The sequence below is a fragment of the Mustela lutreola genome, chromosome 16 (assembly GCF_030435805.1).
Source record: "Mustela lutreola isolate mMusLut2 chromosome 16, mMusLut2.pri, whole genome shotgun sequence".
In the NCBI taxonomy this organism is placed as follows: domain Eukaryota; kingdom Metazoa; phylum Chordata; class Mammalia; order Carnivora; family Mustelidae; genus Mustela; species Mustela lutreola.
The window spans coordinates 32,425,601-32,453,443 of NC_081305.1; the positions used below are offsets into that span (position 1 = coordinate 32,425,601).

Below are 27,843 nucleotides of genomic sequence, written 5' to 3' on the forward strand. Positions count from 1 at the left end.
TCCTCTCTCTGCCTGCCTCTCTGCCTACTTGTGATCTCTGTCAAATAAATAAATAAAATCTTTTAAAAAATAAAAATAAAAATTATCTTTTAAAAAATGGTTATCTACAATACATATAATATATAATTGCAAATGGGAGGTTTCATTACTGTTTTTTTTAAGAGTTAAAATTTTTTCTTAATAATTGGGATAAGTGAAAAAGTCCCTCGAATCTTCAGATCTTTTCACCCTATTGAGCTGCCTTTATTTTTTAAACATTTTATTTATTTATTTATTTAGAGATTGTGTGACCAGAGGGTGGGCAGAGGGAGAGGAAGGAAAGAGATCCCAAGCAGACTTCCTGCTGAGAGCTGAGCCCGACGTGGGGCTCTATCTCACAACACTGAGATCACCACTTGAGCCAAAAATAAGAGTCAGAGGCTCAACCAACTGAGCCACGCAGGTGTCCCTATTGAGCTTTTTTTTTTTTTTTTTTAAGATTTTATTTATTTATTTGACAGACAGAGATCACAAGCAGGCAGAGGCAGGCAGAGAGAGAGAGGAGGAAGCAGGCTCCCTGCGGAGCAGAGAGCCCGACGCGGGGCTCGATCCCAGGACCCTGGGATCATGACCTGAGCCGAAGGCAGAGGCTTTAACCCACTGAGCCACCCAGGCGCCCCCCTATTGAGCTTTTGAGTCAAAACACCAACACAAGTGTATAATTTGTTTGTCAAAGCTCTCCTTTGGGGTCTAATGGTTCTAAACTAAAGGCTTCCTATTTCTTGTCCAAAAAAAAATAAAGGCTAGGTATAAACCAATGTTCTACAACAGTGCTTTAAGAACTTTAGTGCATATATATGAATTGCCACGGATCGTGTTATAAATGCAGGTTCTGATTCCGTGGTTCTGAGGTGGAGCCCGAGATTCTGCATTTCTCCCACGCTCCCGGGTACCAACAATGCAGCTGATCCATGGACCATTGCGTAGCAAGGTTCTAGAATACACAGTAACAGAGCATCGTGAATGTGCCTCCGAGACAAGGAGATAAGAATCACTACCAAACACTAATCTGAAAAACAGGCTGGAAAATATCTGGAGGAACAGAGTCCAAAATGATACAATAGATGGCGGGATTATAAGCTATTTAAAATTTCTTCCTTATGCCTACCTGTATTGTCAACTTTATCTTTAACATGTTAATACATGTTAAAGAAATAAAATAAATTTAAGAAATAAATAAGCCTCAAGTTAAATCGCTGAATGAAGAAAAACCTAAAATATATGCACACATTTAAAATGAAACATCAGACACTGATGGAACATCAGAAGTAGCTCCCCAGAACCAACTGAGGCTCAAGGAAGCAGCCTCATCCGCTTTCCATGGCTGCGAATAGCGAGCAGAAGGGACGTGCCCAGGTCCCATGGCTGGTTTTTACAGCTCTAGGAACTTAGAGATCTGGGTGGCACCAAGCAAGCCCACAGCCACAGCACATAGTGGCTCTCTGTTCCCAGAGCAGGGTTTCCGGGACTGATGGTGGACCATGTCCCAAGCCTGCACAACCATGTCTGAGCTTGCTGACGGTCTCCCCCAGCATCCCCACCTCAGCGTTCTTACCTTCGTGATTTGACTTGTTTGATCCACCCTTTCCAGCCCTGAATGGCCCCCTGCAGTCTGGTGCCACTTCCCTCCCCACCACCCATGTCCTCAGCCAGAGCATCCTCCTGGCACGCCCCCCTCTCCTGGGCTTTCTCCTGCTCGGGGTTGCTCCTCTATCTCCTTTCCTGCTTCCTCATCCTTGATATCCACTGACCTTGATATTACAAGTCCTCAAAGCTCTATCGTCTCTGGTCCCTCTGTTGTCTCCTCCTGGGTGGTCTGATTCACTCCTGTGGTTCCCAAAGACATCCTTAGACCAAAGTCTATTTTCAGACAGACCTAACCTTCCGTCTGAGCCCCAGACACAGGCACCCAACTTCCTGCTCAGCATCTCCTCCTGGGTCACTCACAGGCATCTTCAGACTCTTCCTCCTAAGTAACCCCCAAATGATCCCAATGCACCAGCCCCTTGCCTGCCCATAATCCAAGCCGCCACCACCCCGCCCCACCACCACCCCCATGAAGTCCAATGTCAACTCCTAACTGCTCTCCCTGCCCTGTCTCCTAAACCCACAATTCCTTCTCTACTCAGAAGCCAAAGCCCTCTGGACAAAATGCAAACCTGGTCATGTGCCCACATCCCCCGCCTTCCACGGCACCCCAACATAAAATCAAACGTCCCCACCATGCCTCCTGAGTTTCTGCCCAGCCCAGCCTTATGTCTGGACGCTGCCCCCAGTGCCCCCTCGTTTCTCTTGTTCCAGAACTGGGCTTCTCCCTTCTTTGAACGCACCCAATGCACCCAACGTTTTCGTGCCTTTGCATAGGCTGGTCCCCGACCCCTTCCGCCTGGCTAGTGGATGCTGCTGACGCCCCCCTCCACTCACCTGTCCCCAGGACATGCCATCTCCAGCAGCTGTCAGTGTTGGTTGCTGAGGGCCCACAGCTGCCATCTTCTTCAGAGGATTGCCCTGCACAGACGACAGTGGCTCTGTGGGGATCAGGAAAACCACTGCGCTGACCTCTCCGCCTGACCCCAGCTACCAAAGCCTGGCCCCTCTCCCCCAGGGAACTGTTCCATGGAGGACTTCCCACTCCACATCCTTCTCCCCACACCAGCTCCTTGTGACTGGGCTAGGCGGAGACCCCGACCTCCCTCTGCTTCTGCCCTGCCCTACCCTGCTCCTTGCCCTTCCTTCCAGCTCTTTACAGTTGCCCCAAACAGACTCCCTTCAACAGATTGCCCCAGCAGCTTCTAGGGCACCCAACCCAAGATACCTCCCTGTAGGACTTCCTCGGGCAGGGGGGCTCTGAACCCCGAGACTGTGTCAGTCTATTCATCACAGCATAACCTATCACCACCCTGTTGTCTTCCCTCCTGACACTCAGAACAACAGCGGTTAAATCCAGCTGACTCTCGAACCACTCTGGAATTAGGGGTGCTGACCCCCCAATGCTTTTGGGTCCCCCCAAAACGTAACACCTAATGGCCTGCCATGGACAGGAAGCCTTAGCAGTAACATAAACATAAATTGCTGAATTAGCACGGATTCCTAAGTGCCTTTACATATGTGTCTTACAACCAAGTAAATCAGAAAAAAAATGTTATGGAGAAAATCATAGGGAAGAGAAAATACTTCTACAGTACTACGCTGTCTGGGAAAAAATCACACACAGTGGGTCTGTGGATGCAAACCCAAGCTGCTCGAGGCTCAACCACGTGTGTGTGTGTGCGATTGCCCGTTAAGTGTATGACTGTGAACATCACGCGGACGAGATCAGGTCGGTTTTGCTCTCACTACGTTTCAACACTCGGCACAAGAATGGGCACTCAAGAAAACAGGAAGAAGGGAAGGCGGGTGGGGGCTGGGGAGAAGGTGCTTGTGTTGCCTCTTCCCTAATTGATCACGGTCTCCGAGTTTTTTTTTTTTCCATCCTGGCAGAGTCGGAGTCCAAATAGCTTTCCCGGTTATCAGCAGTGGGCACCATGGCGTGGACCTCAGGCAGCTCCGAGACCACAAGGGGAGAGGAGGCACAGGCCCCCCACATGCACAGCTGCCATCTGCGGCCTTCCTTTTGTTCCCTCAGAGGCAGACAGCTGGGGCAGCAACACCTGTGACCAGGAGCAACCCTGCAACCCAGCTGCACTGCCGACAGCCTGTCGCAGGGAATCACCTCAGGCCACTGCATCCCCAAAGAGCTGCCCAGTGAACCAGCCTTGACCCCCTGGGGGCCCTCCACACCCACTAACAAGCTGATGCCAGGTCGGCCGCCTGCCCATATCACCCATCTAGGCCACCTGCTGCAGCTGCTGGGGCCTGGGCTGGGGAGATGCCTCCTCTCTCCCTCCCCGCCCATGGAGGGCAGGGTGCCCCCTGGAATATCCAAGAGAACCAGCTCTTTTCCTCACTTCCTTTCTGGTCTTCCCTACTCCAAAAGGCCTTCATTGTGCCAGAAGTCTTTTCACTGTCCTTGACCCTTATGCCAACCACACAGGTGCCCAGGGTTGGTTCTGCCCATTTCCCAGAGAATTCCACACACTCTGAGGAACAGAGCAGAGCCGTGGGGGGGGGGGGGTGTTGGAGGCCCCCAATATTCAAGGCTTTCAGCCTGATGGGATCATGGGCTCAGTTCCCAGTAAACCGACACTTTCACCCATAGGGCCTGTGAAGAGTGTCCTTTGGGTTGGCCAAGGGAGGCCACACTCTACTCCAGCTGTGTCCCAGGGCTCCCTCTCCATAGGGGCACCAAGTTCTAAAGACCAGGCTGTGGTGGGAGACTGGCACATCTTAGAGTAAGGGGGCTGCTGAGGGCCTGGCCTGCCATGGTCTCCCACCTGCTGGGCAACAAGTCCTCTGCAGATAGGCCTGGGCCTGAGAGAGCTGAATAGAGGCCATTTGCTGGGAATGCCCCCCCACCCCCTGCCAAGTGGCCAGCCTTCCTCACTGCCTCTCTCCTTTTCCTCCTCAGACTCCCTGGGAGGCCACCTGTCACCTCCTGTCCTCAGCCAAAAGACCCTCAGAGAAGAAAGTGGGAGGGAATCATCATCATCATAAAACAGTATAATTCTTCATTCATTCATTCATCTGACAAATACTTCTTGAGGGCCTGTGCTGAGCCTGGCTCTGTGGTAGGTACACGGGACACAACTGTGAGTGATGCGGGCCCCACTCCTGTCCTCAGGGAGCTGGGAGTCCCAAGGGGGAGACAGTTGACTAACATACTCACAGACATGTGACCAATATGTAACATGATGTTGGGGCCCACACGTGCCATGAACAGAGCCAGAGCCACACAGGGTGAGGGGTCAGGAGGCACTGCCGTGGGTCACTGGTCCAGATGCTTCTCTGAAGCAGCCCCCTGGGCAATCACGATGCTGTGAGGGCAGGATCCAGGCCAGGAGCTGAGGGGAGAGTGCTCTAGGCACAGAGAAGAGCAGAGGCTGAGGTCCTGGGGCAGAAGCAAGCTTGTGAGGCAGAAGCAAGTGAGGAGGACAGTGTGGCCAGCCTCAGTGATGGGGGAAGGATGTGGGGCTGGAGAGACAGTGGCGGCCAGATCGGTCCTGGAAACCAAGGTAAGGATTTAGCTTTGACTCTGAGTGAAATGAGAAGCGATGAAACACTTTTGAGCAGGGACATGACAAGGGAAGTGGCAGAGGCCCCCAGGTGCAGGAAGGGGTTGGGTGGGACTAAGCAAGGTATAGAGCCACCCTTGTCTTCTCCTGAGACTGTTCTCTTCCTTTCCAGCCAATAAGGATGCATGAGAGAGACAAGACCGCATCACCTTATGGGGAACAGCTAGCTCCTGCCACAAGAGGCATACCCTCACGGCCAAGGTCAGAAGCCCACCCCCCTCCCCACCCCTGCCTAGGAGTCACAAAACCTGCAGCTCCACCACAGCAGCCCTCTTCCACCCCGTGCAGCGGTCACCTGCCATTGCCCGGGTTCTCTTCATCCACTTAGCCTCCCGGCATTCCAGAGATCTGTAAACAGCAAATAGCAACTATTTCCATGTTTTGCCTTATCTTCTGATCCTCTGGGCGCACAAACATCCATTCCTACCTGTTTAGATGAGCATACAAATCCTCTTGGGGAATTTATTTCCATCTGACACTATTCCCAACGGGCAGGAAGAAACTTCGGAGGTTTCTGGCCCTCTTTTCGAAGAGCCATGTGACCTACTGATTAGAATGTAGCATTGGGAGGGAGGCAGACATGGATTCAGATCCCAGGCAGGCGAGCTGCGTGACCTTGGATAAGCCACTTGACTTCTTCAGTCCCCAGTGTCCTCACCTATGGGCCAAAGACAGGAGTGTTCCTCTCACCGGGCCAGGAAAAGGATAAAAAGAGGCAGTCTGTGCAAAACTCCAGGCAAGTACCCTGCACAGGCATTGGTTCCTTTGCTGTTTCTTTAGTCCTTATGGAGATAGGCAGCAGGCTTGGAAAGTTCCCTGTTTGGGATAATACTTGTATAAGCTACCTATCGCTGTGTAACAAATTCCCCTAAAACTTAACGGTTTAAGTGAACACACATTTGATTATCTCATAGTTTCTGTGGGTCAGGAGTGTTGACCATAGCTTACCTGGGTCTTCTGCTTCAGGGTCCCTTGAATGCTGCCATCAAGGGAGAGGCAGGGTTGAGGTCTCATCTGAACACTCCACTGAGGAAGGATTCACTTTGAAGCTCAGGGTGTTGTTGGCACAGTCAATGGCTCAGGGGCTGCTGGGCTGACAGCCTCCATCCTTGCGGGTTGCTGGATGGAGGCTACTCTCAGTTTCTTGCATGTGAGCCTCTCCAGAGGCTTCCTCAAAGCACAGAAGCCAAGAAGGCAATGTAACTGGCTGGCAAGACAGAAGTTACTGTCTTAAGTAACTGAATCACAGAAGGGACATCTCATCACCTTTGCCATGGGCTCATCTCATCACCTTTCCCATGGGCTAGAAGCAAGTCTCTAGGCCCTTCCACACTCAGCTGGAGACCATAAATACCCGAAGCAGGAGTCTCCAGGGGTCACTTTAGATTCTGCCCTACATCGAAAGTTTCCATTCAGCTCTCATTTTCTGGTGACTTTTATGGACCAGGACTGTCCTGGAATCAGGAATTTTTTAAAAAAGTGGATAAGTCAGGGTTTCTATCTCTCAGGAACTTCTGTGAGGTGTTTTCTGTTTCAAGCTCTTACTCATTTTTTCACTGCTAGGAACAATTTGGGACCTGAGTATGATCTCTGCTGAGGGGAATGAGTTCACTAGACCCTTTTCCTTCATCCCAGGCTGGTCAGAGAAAAGAAAGACACACACACGTGTATGCATGCACACACACACACACACACACACACAGTGAGCTAGCTCTGAGGGGCATTTGCAGAGAGTAGTAGTCATTATGCTGGGTGTTATGTCATTATGCTAGGAATGAAGGGAGTGAGACCAGCCCCCTCTCTGGGGAAACACACCAGGGGATAGGAAGTAAAGAGGTAAACTCAAATTACAGCAGAGGCAGGACTCTGGGGTGGGGGTGGGGGACTGGTATCACAATTCCCCTTAAAGAAAAAGATAATACCCAATGACTGAGAAGCTGAACCATTGCCCTATACTTAGTGGGCAATGGTGGCTTGATCTCAGAGCAACTGAAGTTTTCTTCCTCAGCACAACCTCTCTTCCCCTACTCTGACTCCACCTCGCCGATGCCCAAGAGGCCTGTTACAGAAAGGTAACAGACACAAACTTCTAGCCCTCATGAAAAAGCACCTCCCTTTATTCAAGGAACCTTATCTTCCCTGGCTAACCTTGAGGGTCTGATGGGGCCTGGCTGTCACAAACTCTAACTCCTCTTTGCCCTGGGGGCAGACTTGGTACCCAAGTTGAATCAATCTCCCATTCCCCAGCCCATGAAATATGTGACCCAACCCAAGGCAATCAGAGCCCTTCTCTGGCATTTCTTCCTTGGGGAAACTGACAGAGAATAGACTATTGACCCAGTTAATCTGGAAACAGCTACTGGTAACCATGTTTTCATCCATGGGGGGTGGGGGAGAAATGGAGCCTAATGTACACAGAGACAAAACAAAGAGAGACAAAGAGATACCAGATAGCATCAGATCCCTGGTTCCCATCTTCAAGCTTTACTTGAAAATCTTCTTACTTGGAATCTTTTTAGTTTTCCTGAAATAATTCAAACTGACCTGAACTACAAATCTCCCATTTTACCATTGGAATTCAAACTAAAGCTACAAATCTTTCTAGGAGATATGATCCAGAGGTCCAAATTCTTACTAAAGTGTAAATGACTAAGATCCTTTATTGAGAGAAGGCTGTGATTATGGGTTTAGTTTAAAAATACACAGGGCATTATAAGGTTAAAAGTAGAGACAGTCAAGACATCTTGCCCATATTCATATGAAAAAGAGCTTGTGTTTCAAATTCAGAAGACCTGAATGTGAGTCTAGGCTCTACCACCACTGGCAACCTACCTCATTTCTCTGGGCATCCATTTCTCATCTTCAAAATGGGAATAAGCATGTTTCTGTGCTTCCTATGTTATGAAATTGTCATGTGGAAAAATATCAACATTATATTGCTCCTTTGCAGCCAACATCCCTGCATGTGTTATAATAAGTACATCTTAATACTATATTTGGCTAGATACAATATATTTGGCCAATGAGCAGAAATGTGAATAACAGCTCTCCAGCAGGGCTCAGTACCTGAGGGTAAGAGTGAGTGAGAAAGGCTTAGAACAACATCAAGGAGTAGATGCACATCTAAGAGCAATGCTCTTGGTGTGGAATCTTAGTTGGTATAGCTCTAATAGATACATTTTCATCATTTTTTTCAAGTTATTTTCTAACTTGTATTTCAATCTTTTTCATTTAGAAAAAAAATTAACATTGGGGCCCTGGGCACTCAGTCAGTTAAGAACTTATTCTTGATTTCAGCTCAGATCATGATCTCAGGGTCCTGAGTGGGAGTCCCATGTTGGGCTCCGCACTGAGCATGGAGCCTGTTTAAGATTCTCTGTCTTCCTCTCTCTTCACCGCCCCCCCCTGCTCCTGCTCTCTCTAAATAAATAGATAAATAAATAAAAGCTTTTAGGAGCGCCTGGGTGGCTCAGTAGGTTAAAGCCTCTGCCTTCAGCTCAGGTTATGATCCCAGGGTCCTGGGATCAAGCTCCGCATTGAGCTCTCTGCTCAGCGGGGAGCCTGCTTCCCTTCCTCTCTCTCTGCCTGCCTCTCTGCCTACTTGTGATCTCTATCTGTAAAATAAATAAATAAAATCTTTTAAAAAGTTAAATAAATAAAAGCTTTTAATAAGTTAACATGTACATGAAAAAATTTTCAAACAATAAGGAGAAACATAAAACTAAAACTAAAACAGTCCACTTTCACTCTACCAGAACCTTTTCATCCAGACGTCAATGTTTATTTCCATATATGAGTTTTACCAAAAAACACTCGGTTTCACATTTTTTATGTTGTTTTAGTTAGTTTAGTTACAGTTTTAGTCACAGACCCAGCACATAAGGGTTTTTGTTTTATTTTGTTCTTAAGATTAGAATCCTTCTAGTTACCCATGTGCTGGATTTGTGGGATCCGGCATCTAGTACAAGGTTCAATAAATATTGTCAAAGGGAAGACAAAAATAAGAGGGACAGGGGTAGAAGTGTGGAGTCAGGGAAGAGGGAAGGATGATAGAAAAAGAAGAGTGGTAGGAAGAGGGAGGGAAGGGAGAAAGAGAGGGAAAGAGAGAGAAGGGAGGAAAGAGGCAGGGAGGAAAGAGAAAGGAACAGAGAGGACGGGAGGGAGAGATGGAAAGACTGGCGGACAGACAGAAACAGAGTTAGAGAGAGGATGGGAGAGACAGAGACAGAGAGACAATGAGACAGAGACAGAGAGAGGAAGGGAAGGAGAGACGGAGACGGACAATTAGATCGACAGAGACATTAAAAAGGAGAGAAGGAGGGAGGGAAGAAAGAGAGGAAGGGAGGAAGAGAAGGTAGAAGAGGGAAAGAGAAAGGTGAGGAAGAGAGAGGAGAGGAGAGAGGCAGGAGATTCTGAGCAGTGAACCCCGCCCCCAGCCCGGTCTCCGCCCCCCAATTCGGACTCCGCCCCCGACCCGTGGGTTGCAGAGCCACCTCCAGCCGCAAGGGGCCGCCACGGGCAGCCGGCCGCACCCAGCGCGCGCGGCGGGCCCTCTCTCCCGCCTCCGCGCGGGCCGCTCGCAGCCCCGCCGCCGCTCTCGGGCTACGGCCGGGTCTCGCGCGCCGTCTTCTCGTGAGGGGCCTCGCGCCGCCCGGCGCACGCCGTCCCCCTGCCTCGCGGCGCGGGGTCTCGCGGGCCCCGCTCCCGCCCTCCGCTTGCCTGGCCCGGACCGGAAGCGGCGCCGCACGGCCTGGGCCTGGCGCGGGGGGCGGGCACCGGGGCCCGGTCGGATATGGGCAAGAAGCACAAGAAGCACAAGTCGGACAAACACCTCTATGAGGGTGAGGAGTGGGCTGCGGTGCGGGAGCGGAGGGCCCGCGGCGGCCCCGGGCTTGGGAGCGGTGGGGGAGGGAGGAGGGTCCTCGCTCCTTCGAGACCACTCTCGAGCTCCGGAGGCGGGCCGGGGGGCCGCACCTCCCACGGGCAGGCCGGGACCCGCGAAGGGGGCGCGGCCCGCCGGAGGCCGCGCAGACCCCAGGCGGGGGGCCGCATTCGAACCCCAGACCCCTGGTCCCCGGCGGGGCTCTTGCCGGGAGGTGTGAGACGGCGCCCAGAGGCCCGCAGCGTTCGGGACACCCTCGGGGCAAGTGTCCGTCAGTCAACAGGTGCTTCGCGGGGCGCCCACTGCGTGCCCACAGCCGCCGCGGCCGTGGCGCCCCTTCTCCCTCCGCCCACGCTGCCTCTGCATTGAGGACGCTGCCCCGCGCGTCCGGCGGTAATCCAGGCTCTCTCCTTTTGTTTAAGAGTATGTAGAGAAGCCCTTGAAGCTGGTCCTCAAAGTGGGAGGGAACGAGGTCACCGAGCTCTCCACGGGCAGCTCGGGGCACGACTCAAGCCTCTTCGAAGACAAAAATGATCATGATAAACACAAGGACAGAAAGCGGAAAAAGCGAAAGAAAGGAGAGAAGCAGCTTCCAGGGGAAGAAAAGGGGAGAAAACGGAGACGAGTAAAGGTAAATGTTGCGTGGCTTCCGTGTTGCTGGGGGTACCCCTTTTCAAGAGTTCCCGCCGCCCGCTGGCTGCCTTACTTACTTCTCTTTGTGTCTAACGAGACGCTAAAACGCCTGTAAAATCTGCCTTGTTTGGAGGCGGAGCAGGGCAGCACAGAAACACGAATCCCCTGTGAGTTTCAGCAACTCTCCATTTAATTATACTTAGTTACTCTCACAGCCGGTCAGCGAGCAGCTGAGTCCTGAACTTCAGGAGCAGTGTCAGAGAATTTTCTCCACCCAGGGAAGGTAAAAGTCATGCTCAGAAAAGCCTCAGTGTTGGAGCTTTGTCAAAGATCATCAAGTCAGGGGCCCCTGGGTGGCTCAGTGGGTTAAAGCCTCTGCTTTGGGCTCAGGTCATGATCCCGGAGTCCTGGGATCGAGCCCTGGAGCCCTACATGGATGGATCTCCGGCTCTCTGCTCAGCGGGACCCTGCTTCCCTTCCTCTCTGGCTGCCTGCCTCTCTGCCTACTTGTGATAGGTTTGTCAAATAAATAAAATCTTTTTTAAAAAAAATTCAGTTCAGAAGTGAACGGGATCTTTTGGGGTTCAGATTTTGTTCTGAAGTAAATTCTATAATGCCAGATATATAATGAGCAGTTTTGATCTTAAAGCTTGAGTCTGTTGAAGAGAAAATTCGATTAGAGACCTATAAGGGATATGACACACCAGTGATTAAAAATAAGCATTTTCTTAACCATTTGCAGTTAATAGGAAAAAGGAGGGGGGAGTAGGTGCTGTTGGTTCATAAGTGGGGCAAAATAATAATAATTAACTTTCATGGATGATCATACACATATCTGGAATTGTCCTAGACTTCTGCACTTCCCAGATTTAACCTGTCCCTGAGTGACTTACTAAATCCATTACTAGGTCTTGAGAATAGATTTCCATAAATTAGCTTTGTAATTTTTCTTGTTTATATGTACCAGCAATGTTCTATTCCATGTGATTAAACACATGGGAAGTCACTAAATCTTAGAGACTCTTTAGAATTTCGTAAATCTATTATTTTTTGGCCTCAATTTTTAGTTGCCTTGGCTAGGCTGTGTCAGTGTATAGAACTATCTAATGTTTTCTTCCATATGCTATATGCATATGATTTAAGAAATTCAAGCAATATAGAAATGAATAAAAGGAGGGCAATAAATTTTCCTTACCTTAGTCCCTCACATAGTCTCTCTCTCTTTTTTTTTAATTATTTTTTGTTATTTGTAAAGTTGTTCTTGAACATATTTTTAAAAAATTAAGAATACTTCAAGGCTTTTAACACAAAAGCAGTCTCCTACCCCAGCCTAGAGTTTTACTTCCCAAACTTTTCAGAGTTTTTTGGGATATCTGTCTTCTTTTTTAAATGTAGGTTTATGGTATTTCCTGATTTATCGGTTTACATCTTTTACAGATCTGTTATAGAAAATGAGAATTTAAATTAGCGTTCTAATACCACTTCCTGTCCCCAGTTTCTCTTCCTCTGTTCTCCCAGTGTAGGTACACCACAGTTGTTGGTTAAATCAGTATTCACTGTTTAATTATTGTTCACTTATGGCACGTAAAATAAATACAGATCTGGTCTTGGTCCCTCGTTAATTACTTCATTGGTTTGGTTATCATGTACCAATTCTTCCCAAACTTTTTGTTTAAGATTTTATTTATTTGTTTGACAGAGAGAGAGGGATCACAAGTAGGCAGAGAGGCAGGCAGAGAGGGCAGGGGGAGCAGGCTCCCTGCTGAGTAGAGAGCCCAGTGCGCCTGGATCCCAGGACCCTGAGATCATGACCTGAGCCAAAGGCAGAGGCTTAACCCACTAAGCCACACAGGCACCCCTCTTCCCAAACTCTTGACAGATTTATAACACCCATCTGATTTCTGTTTTTCACATGGCCAAACAATTGCCCTCCTCTTGAAACATCCATCTTGTAGCCCTCTGTGACCTGCTCTAGTCTGGATTATTTGTTCTCTAGGCCTTCTGGGACCTTCCTTTGCCTCTTTCCTGGATCCCATGTTATATTTACTCCCTTTTTCTGGTGGAATCTTAATTCTATGAACTTCTAAGAAAGCATTCATAGGAGGTAGGTTTTTCTAAGACCTTATGTGATTGAACATCTTTACCCTAATATAGTCTGCTCCTATAGCTTGATAGTTCCGCTCAGCGTGGAATTCCAGAGTAAAAGTTCTGTCTCCTAGAATTTTGAAAGCATCTTCTTCTCTCCTTGTCCTTGTTTTGTTTTGTTTTTTAAGATTTTATTTATTTATTTGACAGAGATCACAAGTAGGCAGAGAGAGAGGGGGAAGCAGGGCTCAATCCCAGCACCCTAGGTTCATGATCTGAGCCGAAGGGAGAGGCTGTAACCCACTGAGCTACTCACGTTCCCCTCATTATCCTTGTTTAATAGCACCCTGTTCTTGTTTTTCCCTGAGGATACTAATTGATGGATTTGTTGCCTTTTTTTTTTCCTGTTTTCTTTTGCTCCCTGCTTTGTCTCTTATTTCCCCTCAAGTTCTTCAGTTTATTTTCTTGGTCTCCTCTTTTTACATTAACCTCATCTCTTATCTGTTACCTGTTGAGCCTTCCTGGTCTGTCTCTATCTCCATGTGCCACACAACAGCCTGATGAAATACTCTGTGTCTAGACAGTTTGTCAGCTGGAGAGTCACTAAACAGAGACCCGATCATTTTGGTGGATCCCCCAGGTGTCTGTTCTCCAGAGAAAAATCCCTCCTGAAACAAGGTTATTACCTGACTGCTGGTATTTCAGGGGCCAACCAGGGAAGGAGACTGAAGGTCCTCCCAGCCGCTGCTTGTTTTCAGTCCAGCATCTCTCCCCACTCCTGACTGGCATCCGGTCTGGAGACTTTCTGGTTCCTGGTGGCTCCAGGTTTGAGCTTTTCCAGGTTGCTGGGATTTGAACTCTTCTCCTAGGTGGCCACTTCTGCACGGAGGTGGTAGCTTGCTATCTGTGATCTGCTCACTCCTCCACTTGCCTCTCATCTCCCAGGTGTGTGGGCGACTTTGATCCCCTGTAGTCTCTTCTCTACTTTGTTCATCTCATTGAACTGGGAGGTGAGGTCATCCCTTTTAACCACTTCCAATTTTAGTCCTGGCACCATAACGCCAGCTGATATGCTTGTGTTCTTTCTTTCTTTTATCACTTACCTCATTCTTTTTATTAACTACATAGTATTTGGTTATATTGATGTACCTTATTTTATTTTATATTATGTCTAAATGCTATAAATAAAGCTGCAGTGAGTCTCATGGACACAAATCTCTATATAATTTTATAAGGATATCTTCAGGTTAAGTTCCTGGAATTCTCTCCATCTGTTCTAGCCACTCTGGTCTTTCTTGACTGTAGCTCTAAATGTCATTAGCCTTCATTATATTTTGATTCTGTTGTAAATTAAAATGCTTTTGCATCCATAGTCTTACTTGGACTGAACACCCTGCAGAATAGGACAGGTAGATTAGTTTCCATTTTATAAAAGGTAAAATGGAAACTCAAAGAAGTGCAGTGAATTTATGCTAGGTTCCATTTCCCCAGGATTCAGGGCCAGGGACCAGGGGACATTATCTGAGATGTCATTGGTTCTGTAGAAGCTGTTTGGGTCATCTGTTTTTTTGCAGGCTAGACTGGGGATGGGGAGATGTGTTCTTTTGATAGTGTTGTCTAGGTAGGGAGGCTTCAGAAGGACACTTCTCTCTGAGCTATGTTCTGGATCTCCAGGGAGTTCTAGGAACAGCAGTTGTCTCCGGTCTCTTCGTGGAGAGAATCAGCTGTATGACACCCATGGGCCTCGGAGTGGCTAGGGGATGTGTGGTTCTGAGGGAGGAGTGATGTTTCTGTCAGTACCACGCAGCAGGAGGAAGAATGCAGGGAAAAGATAAAGCATGCCCTTTCCCTTTTCTGAAAGGCATATGTAACTTCTGCTTATATTTCATCACACACAACTTACTTAACCACATGGCCATCCTAGCTGCTAGGGAGGCTGGGAAGTGTCTTCTAGTTGGGGAAGGGGATGGAGGATCTGTTACTTTTGGAAGATTTGGGGAGGCACACACACATAAAACGTAAAGCGCTATAATTTTTCAGAAGTGTTTGAGTTAAGCGATACTCTTCTCTTGAGTATGGAAGGCCCTGGTTTTATTAGTTTAAAATGCCCAGATACATTAGTATCTGTATTTCTCTATGTAGAGTGGTAACATTTAATACCAACCAGAGCATTACGAGTACTATATGTGTGTGGGTGTGTATACTTTCGTTTTAATCAGGTCATCATTTAAACACCACCCCTATGAAAGTGTGTTATGTCCTTTTTTTCCCCTGAGCGTTTGAATGCTGAGTGATTGCAAAGGAATTTGTGTGCTGGCATAATTCTTACTATCTATAACATGACCCTTTCCTAAAGGTCCAGCTTTACATTTTCAAGTTATTTATTTCCACATCATATAACAAAATAACAGCTGATGAAAAATGCTCACATCATTTGGCCTAGTAATATAGGCACAAGAGGGCAGTGAAGTAAAACTGAGGGGCAGTAAGTAAAATTCTGTGTTGGCCATTACACTGATAGTGTCGTGATTTTTAAAAACTACAAAAGTGTTTACAAAACCATTTTAAGTGAAATAACAACCATTCACACATAACACACATACCTGATTACTAAAAAAAACTGTATGAATACTGTACACAGAACACATACATATTACAGGCTGGGCCCTGCGTTTACTGTGTAATATATGTTATCTCCCCTTACTCTTGACCATAATCTATGAAGCTGGCATTACCATCTCTTCTTTTAAAATGGTGGTAAAATACATTTAGAATAGGCTTTACCATCTTAACTATCTTTAAGCGTTCTGTTCAGTACTGTTGAGTATACTTACATTGTTACACATCCAATTTCCAGAACTTTTTTATACCTATTCAACAACTCTCCATATCCCCCACCCTCCACCATTCTGCTTTCTCTATGAGTGTGACTACTCTGGGTGTCTCATAGAAGTGAAATCACACAGTATTTGTCTTTTTGTGACTGGCTCGTTTTACTTCGTATACTCTCCTGGAGGTTCATCCATGTTGTGGCAGGTGTTAGAATTTCCCTCCTTTTTAAGGCTGAATGATACTGGGTTGTATGAATATACCATGTTTTGTTTATCCGTTCATCATCAGTAGACACCTGGTTTGCTTCTACCTCTTGGCTATGGTAAATATTGCTGCTGTTAACATGGTCATATAAGTATCTCTCCAGCAATCTGTTCTTTCAGATACATATCCAAAAGTAAAAGATCATACCGTCCGTCTGCTCTTCCACAGGTGAGAAGACTAAGGCTCAGAGAGGTTAGTAAGTTGCTCATAGTCACACAGTGTCAGAACAAGAACTCAAATCCTGCACTCAGGAGGTCATTAACATGAAAAGAGTTGTTAGAGTGGACAACGCCCTCCACTCCCTTTGTAGGAGTGGGAGGTTAAAATTTGTGTCCTAACAGAGGCAGAGAGTTCTAGCTCCAAGAGGCTCTGGAGAGGTACTGGGGCTGGTTGGGGAGAATCACAGAAGACTTTGCTCAGGTGGCCGCGTTTGAGCTGGTCTTTAGAAGTTAGAACATCGTGATGTTACACTGCATGGTTCAGGCAACATGGGATCAACTATACTCTGAGCTATATTTGTAACATAGGTTCTTTTCATCTTGTACAATTAAATGTGAAGGATCCTGTGTGTACGGCCGTAAGTATGGCCCTTTATTGGCTACTGTAGAGATTTTCAAAGGTAATCTGACGACCCAGTTTTCACCTGCGCACTGATTTTAGAAGCAATGCCTGAAGAGAACACCACGGCGCTGCAGAGAGAAGCGGAGGTTAGGACGCTGCATACCAGCGAGGGCTGAGAACAGTAGCAGGGAGCTGGGCCAGTATGAGGGTGTATATAAGGGATTGAAAGGCGTTTTCTTTTTAAGCACAGAATAAAGGAAGAGGGGTAAGGGATGAGACCTGAACCACGGGTGAGGTGTCAGAGGAAGAAATTTGAACTTGAATATGTTGACCCTAAGCAGTCAGAGACTTTCTGAGTGGAAGAATGATAAAAGTTGAGTGCCTTAGTAATGTTAATCTGTTAGCAGCTTCTAGCAGCTATTGAAGAGCAGAGGCTGGGTGTAAGGAGAACTACCTAGAAGGTTTTCTAATGAAAGAGCTCAGATGAGAGCTCTGAATTCCTTTATTGAAAGTCAGACCCGTGTTCCTGAAAAACATAATCGTAATCCAAATTCTGTCTTAACAGTTTTGCAAGTCAGCTTCAGGTTTCAATGCCAAAGATGTTAGACTAGTCCCTTTGCTAGAGATCTTGGCAGGATAAAATGAGAGATTTTTTAAAAATTTTAAATCATAAGCATTAACATATAGAGAATATTTATAAAGCTGAGGTTAAAACTTTTAATGAGAATTTGAAGCCATCATATAATAAATTCCAATAAGCACCTATTTTATTAAAGCACTAAACTAGATTCCAAGGGGGATACTACTGAAAACCAACATTTGAGTGTTTATTGTATGCCATCATGTTTACTGTCTTCTTAAAAATAACAGATGTGGGATAGGCCCTATTAGTATCTCATTGTATTGCTGAGCTGGGGCATAGAGGATGAGATAGCTCGTAACGGAGAGAAGAAATGAATGACTGTAATTAAACAGAATGAAAATTCGGTCAAAACAATTCGTTGATTTGTTTGGTGTGACATCTGCCACACCCAGGATCTCATGGCAGAAAATCCTCCCACTCTGGTTTCCTCCTGAAGCTATCCTCTTTTTGTTGTGTTTGTGTTTGTGTGTTTAACCTTTTTTCTTTTTCTTTTTCTTTTTCTTTTTTTTTTTTTTTTTTTTTTTGGTAATCTCTGCACCCAGCATGGAGCTTGAACTCAAAACCCTGAGGTCAGGAATCACATGCTCTACCAAATGAGCCAGCCAGGTGCCCCTAAAGTTTATTTATGGTTTTTTGTGTGTGTGTGTGTGGTAATCTCTGTACCAATGTGGGGCTTGAAGCCATGATCTTGAGATCAAGAGTCACACTTCCAAATGAGCCAGCTGTGCCACTACAGAAGGAAGGACTCTAAAAGCATAAGAGTAGTGTTGCTTCTCTGATGGCAAGGCTATTTATTCATTTATTTATTCAGCGGACATTTACTGGAAAGACGTGTGCCAGACTTTGTACTAGATTCAAATGAGGAAGATTAATAAGATACAGTTCCTGCCATATAGGAGGAGCTCAGAGTTGGACTGGGAAAGCAACTGGGATAGATAAACTTCATGGCCTGGTGTAAATTCTAGCAGAGGTATAAATAAAGTGTTCTGGGAGTCCTGAGGAAAGTGTTTCCATTTTGTCTTGGGAAGCTGGGGGAAGACAAAGGAGACCTAACGACTAAATTGTGCAGCAGATGCTCTTTTCAATCTGTTGATGCTCTTTTGCTGGAATGAGGCATCACTGCAAAGTAGTAAGACTGATTTTTCAATTACATTCTAAAATCACCTGTTACAGGGAAGTTCTGAAATTAAGTCCAGTGTGTTTGTAGTTAACAGAAAGCCATGGTTTGTCTACTGCCTGGACCTTCTTGCACAGAGGATACTTCCTCTGTCTGGAATGCTCTTTCCAACCCCCACTCCCCTGCCGGCTGGCTAAATTCTGTCCTTCAGATCTCAGCTCAAATGTTACTTCCTTATAGAAGCCTTCCCACACTTGTCCAGTCTAAATTAGATTCACCCGACAGTTACTCTCCCCATGAAATCTGTTTGGGTTTTTTTAATGAGTTGTTTAATGTGTGTCTCTGTTGTTAATGTTCTCGGCTGCCTAAGGGCAGGGCTGTGTGTGTTTTATCCACCAGTGTGTATCCACACAGTAGAACCTCATTTATTTGCTGAATACATGAATGAATGAGTGAACACTGTGAGTGAGTACTTCACTGGAATTCCACATACACTGTCTTATTTCATCCTCGAAACAATCTTCTGAGGTACTATTGTGTGTGTATATATATATATATATATATATATATATTTTTTTTTTTACGATTTCATTTATTTAAGAGAAAGAGGGAGCACAAGCCAGGGGAGGGGCAGAGGGAGAAGCCAACTTTGCACAGTGCAGGGAGCCAGAAGCAAGGCTAGGCTCAATCCTAGGACCCTGAGCTTATAACCTGAGCCAAAGGCAGACCACGTAACCGATGGAGCCACTCAGGTGCCCCTTTTGTGTATGTTAGAGATAAGAAAATTAGTCCCCCAAAATTACATAGTTTATCTACAATCTGATAGCTAATAAGTGGCAAACCCATTTATAAACTGTAACTAAACCCTCTTCCTTGGCTACCTGAGTTAAATGGCTCTAGTATTTTTGTTTCGTTCTGTACATGTAACTGGCAGAATGCACTAACTATTGAGCATAACTGTGTTAACGTTTGGTTTTACATCTCTGTAACCTTTAGTAAGGGACATTCGCAGGAAGATTCTATACTATATTCTGAATCATGAAGAAAATAAGGTTGAAATCAGAATTTTAAGTGGAGAGGGAATTGTAGAGCTCAAAGCGTTTTATAAATGAAACTAAGAGTGAGTGAGTGGGGTAACCTGTTCAAGATCCCATTCTGGTAAACTAGATGCCAGGTCTCCTAATTCCCAATCTGCCAGTAACACATTACAGTATCTCCATTTAGTTTAGGGTAGTTTCCCGTATAGGTTTTTATATGCTCTTTCTCTTTTGGACCCTAGCCCAGAAGACTATATTCTCTTGTCATTGAAAATAAGGTGGTTACTGTAGACCATGCTGACAAGATAAAGTTATCAGGTAGTACCTTCCTTTGGTACTTTTTTCAACTTTTCTCTTACTTGACCTCATTTCACCATCTCATTGACATTCTAGGATAAATAAAATCAGCAGTTAAATCTCTATCTTATGGATGATGAAGAGGCCTCATGATAAAAGGAATTGCCTAAGAAAGTCACAGAGTGTGTTAAGGATGAAGCCAGGGCTAGAACTTGAGCCCATAGACCATCAGCAACCATGGCCGGTGCCACCTGGTTTTATAAATAGAGTTTTATTGGAACACAGCCACACTCATTCATTATATATTGTCTGTGGCTGCTTTCACGCCAACGGCAAAGGTTAGTAGTTGTGACAGACCTTATGGACCACAAAACTAAATTATATACTATCTGACCATTTACCAGAAAAGTTTGCCAACCCCTGCTCTAGATTCCTATCACTATGGTCCTAGTTCTTTCCACCTAGGAGAGTGCTTTGCCTTCCAGGCTGTCCTCACTCCACAATGTACGTTTACTAGGAAGGAATCTGAATCTCTAGGGGGTCTTTTTCCATTGAACAGGTGGAAACCTTCCAGCCTACAAAAGATTCATGCCAGGTTTTCTGGGCAAAAGATACAAACTTTCCAACGTCAAGATTTGCTCCTCCAGAGTCTGTCACAAAGCCATAAAAAACAGACACCAGTCAGCTTGATAGTAACTGAAGTCAAGGGCATGATGAGTGCAATTTATAGAATTTTCCTCTGGAGCTTTTTTTTTTTTTTTTTTTTAAAGATTTTATTTATTTATCTGACAGAGAGAGATCACAAGTAGGCAGAGAGGCAGGCAGAGAGAGAGGAGGAAGCAGGCTCCCTGCTGAGCAGAGAGCCCGATGCGGGACTCGATCCCAGGACCCTAAGATCACGACCCAAGCCGAAGGCAACGGCCTAACCCACTGAGCCACCCAGGCGCCCCTCCTCTGGAGCTTTTAAGACAGTTATACATTCTGTATTAGATGCTTTGGACCCTTAGAAGGGAAGCCCTGTGTCCGTGATACTCAGTGTGATTTTTATAGCAGCAACACCCTAATGGCCTGAAAATGTGTTGGTAATACTCATAGGCTCTACCTTAGACCTACTGGATGGGCATTTCTGGAGACAGGGCCAAGATATTAAGGTTTCAGCAAACTCTTTAGGTGATTCTGATGTGCACTGAAGCTTGAAAACCTAACTGTAACTCAGAATTTACACTTCTAGCAATTTCCCAGCTGATGGTGCTGGTCATGGAGCACACTTTGAGAACCACTGCCCTAGATACTAGGACAAAAATGAGGACATAAGCCAAGAAAGTAGTTTTGGAGTTGATAGGATCCTGTGGAGAATCTTGATTCTCAGAGGCATAAAATGACATTTTTGGACAATTTTACCAGAAATTTAATTTTTAAAAAATGATAAAACTGCTACCTGGATACCAGCCACCCAGCTTTAGCAGATTTCAGCATTGTACCTTTTGCTTGATGTTTTTGGTTTTGGGGTTTTGGTTTTTGTTTTAAGAAATTAGAGTATAAAAATAATGAATACTGTTTTTCTGAAAATAAATTAATTTAAAAAAAAAAAGAAATTAAGAGTATAGATCCAGTTGAAGCCTTTTGTGTATTCTAGAATCTCATTCTTCTCTCCCTTGCACTAGAGTGAACCACTTTCATGAGTTTCATGTGCATCGCTTGCATACTTGTTTTTGTAATTTTACTACTTCTACATAGATCTGTGAATAATATACATATATGCGTTTTCAAACTACAAAACTAGTAACACTTATTCTCAACTTTTGTCTCTAGAAATTATATTTTTCTTTTTTTTTTTTTTTTTAAAGATTTTATTCATTCATTTGACAGAGATCACAAGTAGGCAGAGAGGCAGGCAGAGAGAGGGGGAAGCAGGCTCACTGCTGAACAGAGAGCCTGATGCGGGACTTGATCCCAGGACCCTGAGATCATGACCTGGGCCAAAGGCAGATGCTTAACCCACTGAGCCACCCAGGTGCCCCTAGAAATTATATTTCTTAACATACATTTTGATACAGTGTAACTTTAGCCTATTAATTTTGCCTGCTGTCTAAATATTCATAATATATTAACCATTTTCCTTTTGGTAGATACTGGATTGTTCATAATTTTTTACTATTTCAGAGTATGGCAGTAAGTATTCTTATACCTATCCTTCATGTATACTGTGTGAAAGGAAGTTTCTTTAGGGTATATGCCCAAGAATAGAATAGCTGAGTAGTAGGGGAAAGGCATCATCAGCTTTACTAGATATTGTTCATTGTTCTAGTGATTATACGTATTTACTCACTCATCTATAAGGTAGGAGAGCCCAATTTCTCTACATTTTCATCAAGATTTGAAATTTTCAGGCATTTTAATTTTTGTCAATCAGAGATATGAAATACATTCTAGTTTTTAAATTTATAATTCCCAGAGTTCTCGGGAGCTTGAGCTTGTTTTCATACTTTTTTATTTCAGGTTTCTTGTGGGAATTACCTGTGATATCCTTTACCCGTTTTCTACCCATTTTCCTTTTTACCTGAATTTTACCTGAATAAATGCTCTTTGTAATTTTTGCTAATACTTTATATGAGATTTTTGTGTTAGAAGTACTTTATCTCAGTTAATAGCTAGTGTTTTGGCTTTGCTTCTTGGTAAGAAAATCTTTCCCTACTCTTGGGTCATGAAGATTCCTTATATTTATCTGAAGTTTTAAAGCTTTGCTTTGTACATTTAAGTCCTTAGTCTACTTGAAATTTCCTTTTGTGTATGACATGAAGGAGAGATTTAATTTTATTTTCTTTTTCATGTAGATATCCAGTTATCCCAGCACTACCCTTTTGTTACTGATTTTTGATGCCACCCCTGATATAACAAGACTTTTCTATGTGCACAAGTCTGTTTCTGGACTCTGTATGTTAGTCTGTTTGTCTGTCAGATCACATTGTCTTAATTATTATCACTTTATACAAATACTATCTGACACATCTTATTGTGATTTTTTTTCAAAATTGTGTAGATTATTCCTGATGACTCACTCTTAAGATAAATTCTATGATTGGCTTGTCAAATTTCATGAAAAATTCTGTCTTAAATTTTCACTGACATTACATTTTACTTACAGATGACTTGGGAGAGAATTGATTATCTTTCAGTTCATGAACATGGTATATCTCCTTTATTCTGGTTTTCTACAATGAATTTTCAATAATGTTTAATAATTTTTCCCAAAGGGTATTGGGCATCTTTTATTAGATTTATTGCTGGGTATGTTATCTTTTGTGTATAGTAATTATTTTTCTAATTGGTTATTTCTGGTATATAGAAGCGCTATCTCCCACCCCCGCCCTTGCCCTTGAACTGTGATTCTCTCCTTTTCCAGTAGATGGCAGTAAAATACATTAAGATTTCATTCTTAAGACTCTTTTCTGAGGGATTTTTTTTTTTTTTTTTTTTTGCTTTTGGGTTTTGTTGTTTGTTTTTGGTTTTTTCAATGAAATGAGTATTATTTGTTTTTATGGTATTAATTCTGAAGTAACTCTAAATTATTTCCCTTTGTTTAATTTAGGAGGATAAAAAGAAGCGAGATCGGGACCGCATGGAGAATGATGCAGAAAAAGACCTCCAGTGCCAGGCCCCTGTAAGATTAGACTTGCCTCCTGAGAAGCCTCTTGCAAGCTCCTTAGCCAAACAAGAAGGTTGGAATAACTCTGAATTAACTTCTGTGAATGAGGAGGCGGAAATTATTTTAAGGGTTGTAGCCAGGGAAAGTGGGTTTTTAGTTTTTAAGTTAAATTTTTAAAGCTGTTTAATTGAATTTTTTGAAGTGTTCTTTTTTCTGTCACTGCATATGAGCTTTAAATTAGCTTCAATTTTGAGTTGAAATTTTCATAGTTCAGTATATTTGTAAGAGAAATGGAATTGCTGTGTGAGATAGTTAATGATGGATATGAGGTACCTCAGAGAAAATAAGCTAAACAATACTCTCTAGAATCTTCTTTTTGAAAATACTCTTTCACTTTCTTCTTTGCTTTAGAAGTAGAACAGACACCCCTTCAAGAAGCTTTGAATCAACTGATGAGACAATTACAGAGGTAAATGTTTTTTCCAACATTTTTATAACTTGGAAATTAAAATGGGAAATATAGGATCCAAACCACTTCTCTATTTTTTATTATTTAAAGCCACATTTTGTGGCCTCAATCCAAATGTACTTGATTTTAAAGTGGATGATAAATATTTTGCCTGGCAGTAGAAAGTACTTTAAGAAGCTGACTTTAAAATGTTCTCCTTTGGTTTGTTTTAACTGGCAACTTGAAGAGTGTTACATAATACTCTTAATGGCAAATTTCTCTTTTAAGTAACTTCTGATGTTGAAACTTTAAACCAGGAATAAACAATACAGATATTTTCACTTCGCTAATAGATGAAAATACCTTCTATATATTTGTTCAGTGCTTATAGTGCTGTGAATATTCAGTAATTATTAAGTCTGGAAGAAGAAACAAACTAAAGAGAATTTGTGACCCTTTCTTACATGCAAAATTTTGCTCTAAAAATTACAGTATCTAGATTAAACCAATGTTAAGTTCATAAAAGGGGGAAAAAAACTCCATCTTCATTAAAATACATATTTTTGATACCTGTCTCTACTCGGAATTTGAATTTTAAGTTCAAAGACCTATTATTTGCAGAGGATTCATGGGTGGAGGGCATGCATTCTCTTAGTGAACTTTGTTCTCACTGGGTTGTCCTCTGTCAACCCCAGAACACATTACATATCATTTTGTAAGTTAAAGCCTCTTGTGCTCTCGGTATTCACCACCTCTCCAGCTTTGAAATTAAGACGAGAAGGTAGTGGCCTCTCTCCCTTTTTGGTGTTAACAGGATAAATGAGAAAATTACATCTCCAGTCTTTACACTTAAGTAAGTCATTCATTACTTGTCCCCCAAATTTGAACAGGTAAACAGTAGGTGTTCTGACTCTACTAGACTGTATGATTTTGAAGTGTTTTGGCTCCCTTTGAAGTTTTATTTTTTTAACATAAGACCAGGATGTAGCTTAATGCTGTCAACTTAAAAGAAATCCACTTAACAGGGTCTCTCTTAGGGGTGCCTGGGTGGCTCAGTTGGTTAAGCATCTACCTTCACCTCAGGTCATGATAATCATGTCCTGGGGTTGAGTCCCACATTGGGCTCCCTGCTCAGTGGGAGCCTGCTTCCCCCTCTGCCTCTCCCCATTGGTGACATCTCTCTCTCTCTTTCAAATAAATAAATAAAATCTTTAAAGCAAAGGTCTCTCTTAGGCCAAGGATATTGACATTTCTCCAAACATTTTGGGAATTAGAACTCAGAGCCACATTTTTTGAATGCTCATTAGTGATTCCTCATCCTTCAGCTCAGCCCAAATGCTGGCAAATGGTGTAGTTAGTTAGGGTTATGTTAAAATGTCTGATTCAAGGGTGGGTATAGATAATTTGCTCTGAAGAAGTCCTCCAGAGATGATCACTGTTGTTATGCATAGTAACTACTGTAGACAGACTGGGTATTTTTGCTTATTCTTTATTTTCTAGTCTCACCGCCTAGGCATCCTGCTAAGGAAAAACAAACAGCTGAGTTTAGATTCCAGCTCTATCTTCTATCAGATTTATGACCTAGAACAAAAAAATTGACCTCTGAGCCCCAGTTCCCTCATCTCTAAGTGAGGCTGCCACCACCTTGATGGTTTTTGTAAGGATTTGATAAAAAATACATCAGGCACCTTCCACTGGGCCTGCATATGGTAAATACATTCTGAAAGTTGCTCTTTTTACTACTTTTTAAACGATTTTTATTGTTATGATTATGTAGAGTAAGAAAACTTGGCTTTGCCAAATTTCCAGAAGAGAAAATCAATCTAATGACCTAATCATATACGGTGGTCTTCAACCCTGTCAGTACTAGGATTACCAAGCCCAGATAGTGCAGTACCAGTACTCAGTACCAGTGCCTGGACAGACCCTCCTTCCCGGGAGATTCTGATGTAGTGGGTCTAGGGTGAGCCACCCCCCAAACCTGGATTTTTTTTTTAAAGCTCCTCTCTTGATTCTCATGCACAGCCAGAATTGAGAGCCTACAATAGAAAGCACTGGTTCTTAAGTTTGGGGGTCATATGAAGACCTTTTTAATGGCAGTTTTTTGAGTACTCCCCTACACACACAAAAGTCAGAGCCACTGATTAAGAAAATACAGATATTCAAAAAGAAAATACAGATACTCATGTGAATTGTGTGGCCCACCAGGAGTCCACAGCTTACAGTTATAAATCAGTATGGAAGATTGTAGGTGTGCCTTTATAGTTATTCTTTCCATCTTTTCCCCTATGGTTGAAAAAAATACATAGTGCTTATCTCCCAAAAACCTTGACATTGGTCAGTTAGTCTTAGATCTTTTGTTTCATTTTTCCCTATGTAGGAGGTGCTACAGATTTATTAGCATGCATATTTTAAAAGATTCTTTGTCTTAAGGGTACAGCTAGTATGTAAAACATCTTAACCTTGTTATTATGAGTCTTTAAAACCATTCCTTCAGGGGCACCTGGTGGCTCAGTTAGGCATCTGCCTTAGGCTCAGGTGATCATCTCCGGGTCCTAGGATTAAGCCCCCACATAGGGTTCCCTACTCAGTGGGGAGCCTGCTTCTCCCTCTCCCACTCTCCCTACTGTGCTCACTCTCCCTCTCTGTCAAATTTTAAAATGTCTTTTATTTTTTTTTTTTTTTTTTTTTTAATAAAGATTTTATTTATTTATTTGACAGACAGAGATCACAAGTAGGCAGAGAGGCAGGCAGAGAGAGAGAGGAGGAAGCAGGCTCCCCGCTGAGCAGAGAGCCCGATGTGGGGCTCGATCCCAGGACGCTGAGATCATGACCTGAGCCGAAGGCAGCGGCTTAACCCACTGAGCCACCCAGGCGCCCCTTAAAATGTCTTTTAAAAAATAAAATCATTCCATGGGGCACCTGGGTGGCTCAGTGGGTTAAGCCTCTGCCTTTGGCTCGGGCCATGGTCTCAGGGTCCTGGGATTGAGCCCCACGTCGGGATCTCTGCTCATCAGGGAAACTGTTCCTCCTCTCTCTCTGACTGCCTCTCTGCCGACTTGTAATCTCTGTCAAGTAAATTAAAAAAATAAAATAAAATCATTCCTTCAATTTGCAGTGAAGAGCATGTTAGCATAGTACAGATTCTTTCTGCACTGAAATGTTTCCCCTGACTTTTGTGCCCAGACCAGTAGGTTTGTTTGCAGTAGAAATAAAACTACCTTTTTCTTATCTTCACAGGAAAGACCCAAGTGCTTTCTTTTCATTTCCTGTGACTGATTTTATTGCTCCCGGCTACTCCATGATCATTAAGCACCCAATGGATTTTAGTACCATGAAAGAAAAGATTAAGAACAATGATTACCAGTCCATAGAAGAACTAAAGGTAACCATAGTTACTTATGTTGTGATTAGAAAACCTACCAGAGTAACGTAACTATTCAGTTGAGAGTCAAACTCTTGGATACTGTATATATATGGTCTTGGTAGAAGTCTGCATATCTGGTAATAGGAGGCTTTCTCATTGACTTCTTATTTTGCAGAGAATTAAATTTATTTTAATATCCAAAATGTTTGTATTTTTCTATCTCAGAAAACATTTTTGAGCTTGGTGATAGAAAACCAGACAAACTAAGCCGTCTGCTGTCTTTTTATTATTTGGGGGCATTTTAGAAAAATTTTGAATTTCATATATTCTACAATATATATTCTCAAACTTTAAAATGAAAAAATGTCAAATTTTCCATTTCCGACCAATATGGGTAAAATTGATACTTAAATGAAAGTTGTGACAAAGTAGTTTCCTTTTCTGTTTCTAGACAGCTAAAGTGTAGCATGCCTCTCAAACAGAGGAGAAGTTGGCTTGTCCAGAAATAGTAAACAAAAGTTTAATTACACTTCTCTTTGATGAAAGTCAGTTGCTTCCCAAACTCAATTTGGCTATATTTGTTGAGCATATTTTCTTCAAAAGAGAGGAAGGGAATTTTTAAAAAAGTGAAGAACACGTAAGGGATGAGAGGGTGATGTGTGTGCCTGATGTTATAGTGCAAGTTTTTCCATCTTTAAGTAGCTGCGGTGTATGTTGATTTCAACAGCATACTTTTCATTTTGACCTTCAAAGAAAGGAACCTTGTGTTCTAAAAAATTTTATCTGTATCAAACCGCCCAAACTTAACTGGTTTAGATAAT

The 27,843-nt window shown here is 43.7% G+C and overlaps 1 protein-coding gene across 4 annotated transcripts in view; it reads left to right on the forward strand.

Annotated features, from left to right (window-relative positions):
- The first annotated feature begins 9,774 nt into the window (after positions 1-9,774).
- BRD7 (bromodomain containing 7) overlaps positions 9,775-27,843 on the forward strand; it is a 34,348-nt gene continuing 16,279 nt past the window's right edge. Inside the window, exons 1-5 of one of the 4 annotated variants that reach the window (XM_059153386.1) lie at positions 9,775-10,051; positions 10,515-10,723; positions 23,151-23,280; positions 23,619-23,676; positions 26,896-27,040. In XM_059153386.1, coding sequence (XP_059009369.1) covers positions 10,003-10,051; positions 10,515-10,723; positions 23,151-23,280; positions 23,619-23,676; positions 26,896-27,040 — 591 coding nt within the window. In that variant the 5' untranslated portion in view covers positions 9,775-10,002. The remainder of the gene's footprint in view (positions 10,052-10,514; positions 10,724-23,150; positions 23,281-23,618; positions 23,677-26,895; positions 27,041-27,843) is intronic. The other 3 variants (XM_059153387.1, XM_059153388.1, XM_059153389.1) reach the window with 3 other exon arrangements.